This window comes from Castor canadensis, chromosome X (genome assembly GCF_047511655.1).
Source record: "Castor canadensis chromosome X, mCasCan1.hap1v2, whole genome shotgun sequence".
Lineage (NCBI taxonomy): Eukaryota > Metazoa > Chordata > Mammalia > Rodentia > Castoridae > Castor > Castor canadensis.
Window position 1 is genome coordinate 124,132,847 of NC_133405.1, and position 12,151 is coordinate 124,144,997.

The window sequence follows — 12,151 nt, forward strand, 5'->3', positions numbered from 1 at the left end:
ACTTAAAGATTAAGCCATTTTTTAATTTACTGATCACAATTACTTTAAACAATCGATCAACATGGTTTAAATAATAATTAAATTTTAATAATTTTAGAATGCAAAAGAAATATGCTGTCCATTAGTTTAAAAACTAGTAATGTATAGCTTATTATTCAGATTTGGATTTAGTATTATCACTTTATGTGCTTAGTCTAAGCAAATATCATAACTTTTTCCTTAAAATCCAAAAAAATACTTTTAATTTGAGGCCTTTTTAAAAGTCAAAATGTATGTGTATATAAATATATATATAAATATATCTCCTGCAGACATTTATTCAAGAAAATTCTGGCAAAATAGTGCATTATCAGAATTCTTTTGAGAGACAAGGAGTACTTTTAAATTTGATCATTCAACCATTATAACATAGTGTATACCCCTTACAAAAAAATTCAAAACTGAAAGTACAGAGCTTATTTAGTTTTCTTAAGAAAAAAGCTGTATTTACTTTACCATTACAATGCTGAAGCATATATAAATCTTAATCTTATCATTTTTATTTTATATTATAAATTTTTATGCTATTTTATGTGTTCCAAGAAAAATCGATAAAGCAAGAGTAAGGAGACATGAAATGCATGCTATCAAAGTGTCAGTGCCTAGTTACCCATTCCAAACACTATAAAGAATACCAATGGACGCTTCCTTAAATATGATTAATAAATAAAAATGAAAAATCAGTAGACAAAGTGGTACCTTAACTTACTGTAATAGCCAAATAGTGATTTTGATTATTAAACAGCAAAGGCATTTTGTGCCTGTCAGAGTTAAATTATTGATTGGTTACTTATCTATACATAAAATTTTATAGAAGATTAATACCTATTTGATGATACCCCTATATAATGATGGATCATAATTAAGCATTTATTACTTGGTACTTTTCTACCTGTCCAATCCCTTCATAAGAAAATATGAAATACTGTTATATTCATGCTAGTGTCTGAGGGAGAGTTACTTATGAAACATGCAGAAAACTTTACCTGTCTAACCAGGCAAGCAAACTCTTCGCTGCTCCAATCAGATCCACAACTGAGGTCAGAAAGTCATTAGGCAATTTTCGGCTGGTCCTCCCATCATAATGCCCACTCCTTCTCCTTCCTGTTATAAAGTTCTGCAGATTTTTGGCAGATGCATTCAACTTGTGAGAAAGGGTTTTTAGGTTTTCTGTTTCCAGTCCATAGTTCTGAATTACAAAAAAAGATAACAAACATGATTAAAGTCAATATTTTCTTTATTCATTAAAATATTTACTGAGTACTTTAGTAAACTCTAACTTTGTTAGAGTTACAAAAGAGTAAGACATGATTCCTAACCTACTGGAGCCCACAGTCAAATGAAGATTTGAGGAGACATCAGAGAAAGAAATTATAATAATATGTGTTGAGCATTAATATGAATACAGACTAATGAGGACATTGTACCTTGTAACTATGAGACAGCAAGATTGTAAGGATTCAAGCATTTGTTTTTTTAAACCAAAACTGAAGTTCATTAACTTGTGAAATTAATTAACATAAACAATTACTGTTTTACTATCTGATCAATTAGTGTATACACAGTCAGGAATAAACATAATAGGAAAAATTCTGCTTCCCCAAAGCTAGGAAAATAAGCATAATTCAACAATAAAATGCAAAAGCAAAAATTAATATACCTTTTCTGTGTCCTCTACGTAATGACTCATAAGAAGTTTCATTTGTAATATGTATCAGGAAAAACTCTGATTCCAAAAGAAAACTAATTCACTTTTTCCTTTTCACAGTACAAATTATGAAAATTAACTTATTTTTCTTTTTGACATGCTTTATTAGCTCATGATCAAATATGAAGCATATCTAAAACAAATATAATGACCTTTTGGTCAGCAGATCTAAATTCTTTTTCTTATTCTCATTTTTCAATTTCTAGTAACATTTAATAATTCACTAAATATTTTGTCTACACATTATTACAGAGAGGGAGTATATGAATAATATAAACAACAAGCTTATTTTTCCATTTTCAAATAGGAAAAGATTGTAGGATTCCCTCAAAAAATTTAGGGAAGGTTTTCATAAGTCATAATTAAAATTTAAAATACCTAATTGTCAGTTGTAAAACATCCCTAAGAAAGACTAGTTAGCATCACATAGCAGTATATGTATAACTGTCATGTATAATATTTAAACTATAAGAAAATCATAAAACCCAAAGGATATAAGAATTTTCTTGTGCTTAGACAGGTTGTTTGACTTACACTTCTTTCACAATTGAGGAAATTGAGTGACAGGGAGATTTTTTTTTTCATGGTTTGCTTAAGGAGCTCAATATTTGAACCACAATTTAGGAAGGGACTGCAAGTCACTAGGCCACTTGCGAGAGGAAGCCTATACCAGATACTTTAAGCATTAATATTCTACTCCTGTTCTGAGGAGGATGTAACAACAACTGAAGCAAAGTGAAAGAAAAAGAGTGGAAAATGGAAGCAAATAGTATGATAAATTTAGCTTTCTTACTAAGTCAATAGCCACTGAGTACCTACTTTATATGAAATTTAACAGATTATTTTCCCATGGTAATTTATGAAAAGAGAACTTAGTATAAAAACAGGTGATAACAAGGTTTTGATGCATAAACATTAGAAAAACGAATAGTTATGCATGTTAGCACTAAAAATTTAATAGTAATAAAAGTTTGATTCTTTGCTGAGAATTTATACTTTTATTAAAAGGATACTCTTTTTGGAGTCATAGATTTGGGGTTTTTGTCTTCTGACCTTTTATTTACTCAAAAGGCTTCATTTTTAAATTTAGCTTTCTGACTCTGTGTGCCTTTAACACTTCCACAACAATTTTATGCTCCTTAATAAGGAAAGCTGGCTTGATCCTGTTGCGGACACACTTAGCACACATAGAACCACCACAGGCCCTGTTAACATTTTTGTTTATTTGCTTATTTTAAGTCTTTAGGTCCCATAGCCTAAGCACACACCACATGCAGATTTTGGTGCTTTCCCAACCTTCTTCATATAAAGGTTGATTACCAGGGGTTACATTCAGCCTAGCTTTTTTAGGAGCTGTATTGCAGGAAAGTGTATGATCATAAGTCAAATGCTGGACCATTCTAGGAGAACTTGTCTCAGAAGAACTTGTAGATTAGTATTTTTAAAATATAGTATATTAAATATTCACTACTTAATTTGAATTGCAGTATTCTTCAAAGTTAAAAATTTGGCTTGTGTAAATAAACATTCTATTCAAATTCTATTGTATTTGAGCATGGACTAACTAAAACATTTCTCATATTTTGTCTAGCTTGTTGCTATATTAAGAAGGAAATTCTCTTTAAATTTTATAAAATATACTCTCTATGCAGTTCAAAGTCAGCCCAGGCAAATAGTTCAAGAGCCCCTATCTCGAAAAACCCTATCACAAAAAATTGGGCTGGTGATGTGGTTCAAGGTGAAAGCCCTGAGTTCAAGCCCCAATACCACAAAAAAAGATACCCTCTAATGTCTACATAGGAATGATTTATAACTATACCAACTAATTGTGATAGTTTGAAAGTGCTTAAATGTATTTTCAAACATTTTTCCTGTGTTAAAGCATCTTCACTGAAGTATAGTATTAATTTTTTTTCAGTTTTGAGTGATAATGAACCTAATTAAGAAATATTTGTTCATAAAAATTATAATCATTTATTTCTTAGAGAAGCTAAAATTATAATAGTTTATTAGAGAGAAACCTAATCAATCAACTTGGTAACTCATCTTTCACCATGGAGCCATTAGCCTCCATAAAAGATTAATTCGTTTCTCTCTGTAATATTAACATCTCAAATAATTCATTAGAAAAGGTAAAAGTAATATTAAAGTAATAATGCTAATCTTAAAAATAACATCTAGAAGCAAAGTAACAATGCTTTCAAGCTTTAAAGATTTAAGATCTTAAAATTATTTTTAATATAACTCAAGAATTGGCAAATAGAAAAATCTTCTGAACGAAACCTGAGAAGTTCTACTTGGTAACCTCTTAAACAAATGATCTATATGGAACAGAGATGAAAACTGGGGAAGATAGAAGAATACAGTGGCAGGAGACAAAAAGAAAGATAAGCAGCAGAGGATAGACAGGGAAATTGCTAAAACTTGTTCTAGGGCTGGGCATACGTAGTTCAATGGTAGAGTTCTTGCTTAGCATACTCAAGGTTCTTCATTCAATCCCTAGCACCACAAAACAAAAACCAGTAACAACAACAAAATTTGTCTTAGTTAACAAATATAGCTATTATAATCTAAAGCATTTTTAAAAACTTGACAAGAGCATAAAATGGGTTAAAATCTCATCTGTATGTAACAGTATATGTGTGCTATTTTAACAAAAGAGAGGAATTAATTTCTCCATTTAATTTTTATTATAGAATTGTCAATTTTAAGTAACCCCAAATTAATTATTGCCAACAGAGATACCTTCTTTTTTATTTCTTTCATGAAAATGGATGCTTTCTTGCAACTTGCTAAGTCATCAGTAAATCACACTCCCTTGTTTACCATTTAAAGAATCAATAAGTAAATGAAGTACCTTTTGTGTTTGACCACAGGTATGGAGACAAGAAGTACTGCCTTAACTTATTGAAAAAGTGGGTTTGCCCATTACTCTTTTGCTTTTTACTTGATATTCACAGGAAAACGGGGTATTCTATTAGTACAGAAAAGTCTTCTTCAAGAAAACAAAACTTTGAACTGAAGTGTACTCAGCCACGTTCTTTGTCCTATCTACTACCTATGTGCTCACACACTGCTCATATTCTTGGCCAATAACATGTGTGCCACGAGCCAGTCATGATTTCAGAACTAATTCAACATAGCCAGTCTAGTCTGAATAAACTGGTACTAACTTCCTACTGGTCTTTTCTTTCAATTATATGCACTCAAAAGCTTATACATGAAAAAACAAATAAAGAAACACATTAAACATTGTAGAAAACAAAGTTGGCTAAATCTTAACTAATGTTAAATTCTCACTGAAACTTAACTAAAAATACTCAATTTTTACAATGTTAATGTCATTGTATTCATAATTCTTAGTTTGAATGCATCACGGAGCAAGTGTTTTGGGTTTATAATACTTTGCTCTATAAATATGAGTCCTACAAGGCATGCTTTAATGACTTTTCAGAAAATAAATTATTTTTAAATGGCTAAACAAAGCAATTATGTTCCAAAGAAACAAATCCTAACAATCCCAAACATCAACTTTTCTATGCAAAATGCTTCTTATATGAAAAGCATATGAAGAATGCAGTGAAAACTGTTCTTATTCTGTCATAAATAATTTACTTACAGTTCACAGTAAAGGGTATATTGTCAGAATATAATTAAAGAGCTACATATTAAGTTATACATATTTTATTTACACTTTTACTCTTTCAGTTAATATTCTTTGTTCTCTGTTTAAGCATAAGAAACGGTAGCACCATAGAATGAAAGAGTTAATACACCTCCAAATCACAAACAACTTACTTCTTTCTGTAATAACATGATACAAACAATATATTTGATGATTAATAAATATGTTGTCTGAGTGAACAAATGACTAAATAAATCTTTCATTTTTATTAGCTGCCAAAACATTTATTCTCCATCAGGACTAACTTCAAGATAAGGCAGATGAAAATATAGCATAGTTTAAGATAAATAAAAAGAAGTTGGTAATTTTTCTGTCTTTTTACATAGGAAGAAAATATTTAGAGTCAAAGCCTGTGTAAGCAAGAGAAGAAAAACTGAGTTTCATTCAGTAAGATAATATTAACATTGTTTATGTGCTAAGTACTGCACAGAAAGCTAAAGAAAAACAATGAATTGGACAAAGGTATCTTTACAAGAGGAGCCCACTGTGAATTGAAGGACCATAAGTAAAAAATCTATGTGATTCGAGGTGTGACTTTTCCTCTCATCATTTCCCACTCTGCACCAATCAAATCAATATTCTCATTTTCTTCTGAACACTCCATACTCTTTCACAATTCTGTCTTTACACATGAATTTTTTTCTGTTTAGATAACTTTCTCCCAACTGTTTTTGCCCAGAAAATATCTACTCATCTTACAAGGCCAATGCAAATGTCACCTACACTTTCTGCATCCCTTAGCAGTTCCTCACGTTTCTTCTCTGGAATATTTTTAAATCTACATTGCGTTTTAACAACTGTTGCTTTCCTTGATGAACTATAAGCATATTGGGAGTATAGGCTATGATTGTTTTCATCTTTGCATTCCCATTGGTAGCACTGTTTGAGGATGGATATATATTTCAACTGTTTGAGCACTGTTGAAAGAAGAAATAAATACTATAGATGTAAGGGAAAAGTAGAAAGGCCAGTAGAAATCTGAGAGATGAGCAGAATTTCCCATTCCCAACAGTATAACTTCCGGTTTAGTCAACTCACCTTGCTGATGGGGTATCTCATCTCCTGGATTTCATAATGGCATAGAGAAGTAAATCAGAATTCTCTGTTCAGAAATTTGTTTTACATTCACTAAAATCACATGCTGAATAAATTGGAGGGTATCTGTAATTCTAACTTGCTGATGTATAGCCATAAGGAAGGGGTAAAAGGAGGTTAAATATTTGACCCTTTGTGGTATGCTACCAACTGATTGCTGAATAAAAACAGAAACAAAGGAATTTAGCATTTTGACTTTTTTTTTCCTGTGTTAACTTCCAGAAGAGCTCAACCACATGATGAACTATTCAAATGATGCGACACTATGATGCTTAAACATAGAACTGTAGAGGGATTAAAGATCAGCATATGAAGAGACTTACTACAGCTCCATGGCTCAAACTTAGAAACTGTCTATATGTATATCTCTGATACTGTGATTTTTAAGTACATTTCAATCAGCAGAACCTTGTACATAGGCCCAATTCCAAGGCCTAGAGGTCTAGATTAACTATATAACAACATAAATAATCAATTATTCCCACAAAACTGGGATGACAGGCACATACCACCATGCCCACATTTTTATTGGCTGAGATGGTGTCTCATGAACTTTTGTGGAAGCTGACCTTGAACAGCGATCCTCCCCATCTTTATCTCCATAGTAGCTAGGATTACAGGTATGAGCCACTTTACCCATTTGATCTCTTTCTATGAATTTAATCCTTGTATCTTTAAGATTGCCAAATCAGTATCTTTAGACACCTTAGCTTTAAACCCATATATTCCTTCCTTTAAAACTTGGAGATACCTCAAACTCAACAAATTTGAAACTCAATTTATTTTCCCACTTTATCTGTTTCTGTTGCTATTGCCTATCTTCATTACTAGCAAATTATCTATTCTATCTCTGTAGCTAGAAAAGATGTATCTTTCTTCTTCCTTTATCTCACTCCTCACATTCATCAATCTTTTCTATTCCTGTTGTACACTCTTAGTTTAGGCCCCCACTCATTGCATAGGTAGATTATTTCAAATATTTTCCAATTGTTCATGTTGTCTTTCATTTATACCCTCTCTATCCCATCATTTTCATTACAGGAGTTGCCATTTTAGAGAAGTATTTGATCATGCTTCTATAGTTCTCTAATGCCCATAACGGGAATAAAAAATAAGGTACTTTATACTCTGGTCCCTTTCTATCTTTTAAAGCCTAATTTCATATAACTATTTCTCAACTATTTTTGTCATCTCAAATGGTTTACCATTTAGAAAACTCACAATGCATGCTCTTTATTCTGTATGCCTTATATACATGTTCTTTTATCTATCCAGAATGACTTTCCCCCTTTTCCTCCATCTATTAAACACATACTCATCTTTCATTAGGCTGCTTAAATATCACCTCTTTTGCAACATGTACCATCTATCTTAAGCAAAGCCAGTTATCTTCCTACCTGTGTTTCCATCACATTTAGCTCATATTTCTATTTTAGTAATTATAGTATTAGCATTGATTATTTGCTTATTATTCTCCCCAACTAAGCTTTTCAAGAGGGCAGGAATGAGGTCATATTAAGATCTTAAAAACAGAGTGCTAAGTGTATTAATTGTTTCTTGAAATATTATGTTTAATTATCTACTCATTTTTATCAGCCATCATCATCTCAATAACAGTTACTGTTTATTGAATGTGTACAGTGTGCCAGGCACTGAATTAGGCAGTATACAAATGCAAACTCATTTATTTTTTACAACACTGCCAAGAGGTACTTATTATCTCCACTTTAAATAAAATAGCTATGGTTACAGTGAAATTTGTCCACAAGTATCAGTAATTGACTGAGACAAGATTCAAACCTGGTTTATCACATTAAATAGCTCATTTATTTTCTCTGTGTAGCTCTAGCTCCCCCTTATAAATTATTGGAAGAATTTAAAACCAGTCAGGTTAGTATCATCTTATCTAATTTGGAAAAAAATCTGTATTCCTTTCAGAATGTCTAATGTGGATGTTGAAGGAGTTTTACTTTGGCATTGATTATTAAGTAGCCATATATTGTAAAGTATTTAATTTTCACTGCATGTATATGTAAAGGACATTCAAATAATCTCATTATTTAAAAAATTTCTAAAATAAGATTATTTAATATTTGTGATACTAACTCAACAATTTTAAAAGAAGGAAAGAAAAGGCTATTGAGGGGTGAAGAGGACTGAAGTATGTCACACACACACACACACACACACACACACACATATACATGAAGATAGCATAATGAAACCCACCAAATACTGTTTCAAAAAGGAAGGAAGAGGAAGAAGATGTAAGGGAATATAAAGAAGGAGGTGAACTTATTCATAGTACATTGCATGTATCACAATGAAATCCCCTCATACTACCAATGTATACCACTTAGAAAGTAAAAAAAAATAATGAGGAGGAATTGAGTTTTATAACTGATTGTATACAATTGCATATCTAAAATGCTGCTGTGAAAACTTTCTTGGTGAACTCTAACTTAAGTTTTTCAGCTTGCTAAGAGTAACATCACCAGTTGAATTATAAGCATCTTAGTCATTTAGCACTAATATAACAAATTCAAGGAAGTAGGAAAAGACTACATTTGGTTGGCTGGGAATTAGGATATTTTTCCCTACTTGCATTTAAAAATATTAAAAAAAGAGAAAAGTAAAAAGAGGAGTAGAACTAAAGAAAACTAAGAGAGAAAAAGATGGTTTCCCTTTCCATCAGTTTCATGTCCTTACCAGTGCACACAGAAGGTCAACTGCTTCCAAGATCAGTTCTTGATGGCCAATTCGGCTGACTCCCAAATCTTCTAGCTCCTGATGTGTAATGCGTAGTAGCTGGTCCCCACTGATCTTCTCCCTCTCAAAGTTCTTAATATACTGCTGCAAACAATCATCAAGACCTATGAAATAAAAGTATGGAAGATCAGAATGTAAAAAAAAACTACTGAGCCAAATAAATCCATGTGTAGGGGTGAAGCAAGTGTTAACTCCTACCATGTCACAAAGTTAAGTCCATTTTGACCTTTTCTCAACTATATGTGGGATAAAGCCAAAAATATCACTTCATCATATTCTTAGTTGTTAAAGTCCAATTTGAATTTTCTTCAGCAATTTCTGAATTTCTTTACTTACCTTTGAAGTTCTCTTTGCAAAACAAGTTATTAGAATGATGGATCATAAAAAGCGCACTAACAGGCAGGTTCCTCTACTTTCTGAGCTACCTACATCATACTCTTCTTTAACCCCATTCCAGAGGGACAGGTTTCTTTCTTCCTATACAAGGGTAATTATTCTATCTTCCTGTACTCTGGAATCCCACCTTCTACCACCTTAACATTACTTCAATAATTACAAAATTAAATATTTTGTTTCAATCAATTTTTATTCATTCACTGCTTCAATACTCAAACTTCTGCCATTTTAAAAACAAAATGAAAACCTTTCTTTGATTTCCTTCACCTGTGTTCACCATCTGTCATCTTCAGACCCAAGTCCCTTACCTTTAGTATTTCACCTGTAATGCACTCCTAGATCCATTATTATTTGGATTTTACCCAAGTCTAAAAGTAAACATTCACATTAGATATTATAGACTTGAAACTATCATTTTCAAGATAAACTATGGCAATTCATAAATGATTGGCCAGGTACAGATTGAATTAATTTCAATCACCTATGAAATGGTCTGGCACAAATGATGAACTTCATGAATAAGATTAACTCTCCATAATTTTAGGTAAGAAATACCAAGAAAATGAAGCAATTAGCACAAACCAAGTGGTGTGTAGCCATAAGAGCTACATTCTAGCTAAAGCTATGACAACGCAGAAATTGTAAGTAGACTAAAAAGAGATGAGGTTATGACAAATGTGTCATAGGAGCAAAGTCCCATAATAGATACTGTATGGCTATCAAGAGAAGAAACACTCAAGTAAGTCCTAAAACAGCCCAGTTCCTGATGGGTCTAGTGCCAGGCCACACATGCTCTTAATATATTCACAAACTTCTTTAAAGTAACTTGAATTTGTGGTTTCTTGATATTATTTTTCTTCATTCTCCAGTGGTATGTGTATATTGATGAGGTCTAAAATTATCTCACTGGATATAGCAACAAGGTCACCAGTGACATTCATGAGAATTGTTTATACACTGCCAGCATTAATGATTTAATGCATAAATGAATTAAGCCAACATTGAATGATTTGAGCATTCTTCAAAGCAGTCTGATTATACAAGAGAAGAGGGCAATAAAAGGATACATGGAAAAATTCAGGTTTGAGAGTTCGTTTTTTCTTTTTTTAAGATGTTGGATACTTGAAGATATTTACACTTGATCTTAGCCAAAAGGCCAAGAAGCGATGGATACTTGAAGATATTTAAATGTAGAGATGAATCATTTATCTTTACTGAAAAAGGAGGAAAAGATGGAAGCAGAAGCAGGTATGACTGTAAAAAAAAAGGGGACTTCTTTTCTAATGATCTGATGTTTCTAATGATTTGAAATCTACAAATAGGTCTGTGTGAGGGTTCAGTTAGATGTTTGTAAAATGTATGCTGGTACTATTACAAATGTGTGCTCAGTATCTGAATAGTCAGTACTAATTACAGTTTCACAAAGCAAAATAGAATTTTTATTTGAAAGTTAAAAAGTTAGTAATAATTTGAAAGTTAATAAAAGCAGAAAGATGAGGGAACTATGTCTCAGGCACTGCCCTGAATGCTGAAGACAGAAGAGTAAATATGACACAGACCTTTAAAAATGCATTATTTAGAGGCCAAGATTGGCACACAAAAAGATCATTGTGAGTTGTTGTATCCAGAGCTGGGCACAGTGGTTCAAGCCTGTAATCCTATCTACTTGGGAGGAAAAGATTGAGAGGATCTCAGCTCAAGGCCAGCCCAGACAAAAAGTTCAAAAGACCCCATTTTAACCAATAAAAGCTGGATGTGGTGGCCCATACCAGTCATCCAGCTACATGGGAAGTATAAATAGGAGAATTGTAGTCCAGGCTGGTGCATGCATGGCCCCATGAGAGGGTGGGGATGGAGGGGAGGTGAGGGGGGGAGAAATGACCCAAACCATGTATGCACATGTGAATAAATGAATAATAAAATAAAATAAATGCAAAACCCCATTTCAAAAATAACTAAAACAAAAAAGGGTTGGGAGAGTGGCACCTGCCTAGAAAGCATGGGGTCCACAGTTCAAATTCCAGAACTGCCAATAATAATAATAATAATAATAATAGATTGTTGTATTAAGGAAAGTAGTGATGGCCATATAAACATAAATAGATGAGATCTTCTTGGAAAAGAATATAAGATCAAAGAAAAAAAATGTTCTACGACACTTAAAGATGGCCACAGCAAAAAGCATCTAAGGGTAAGAGCAAAAATGGAACAGAAAGGAACAATGTAACAAGGTGGTTATGACAGATGTGCTTAATATGGCACTGCATACTAGTAGCATTAGAACTAAAAACACTCTGAATTTGACAATTAAGAGATTATCAATGACTTTAGCCAAAATATTATTAGAATAATGGGAATAGAAGCTGAAGGATGACAGAGTAATGACAAAAGTGAAGGTGTTGCATATAAAATATTCCTTCAGGGGATTATATGGCATTGGTGAAGATGAGGAGTGGATA

The 12,151-nt window shown here is 32.4% G+C and overlaps 1 protein-coding gene and 1 pseudogene across 5 annotated transcripts in view; both read right to left on the minus strand.

The window, feature by feature from the left end:
- The window catches only part of Cnksr2 (connector enhancer of kinase suppressor of Ras 2), a 258,842-nt gene that overhangs the window by 205,244 nt on the left and 41,447 nt on the right, over positions 1-12,151 (minus strand). For all 5 annotated transcript variants that reach the window (XM_074063315.1, XM_074063313.1, XM_074063312.1 and 2 more), the window contains exons 2-3: positions 9,237-9,400; positions 1,026-1,228 (exon numbers count right to left, since the gene is read on the minus strand). In XM_074063315.1, coding sequence (XP_073919416.1) covers positions 1,026-1,228; positions 9,237-9,400 — 367 coding nt within the window. The remainder of the gene's footprint in view (positions 1-1,025; positions 1,229-9,236; positions 9,401-12,151) is intronic.
- LOC141419621 (large ribosomal subunit protein eL34-like) lies at positions 1,269-3,714 on the minus strand (annotated as a pseudogene).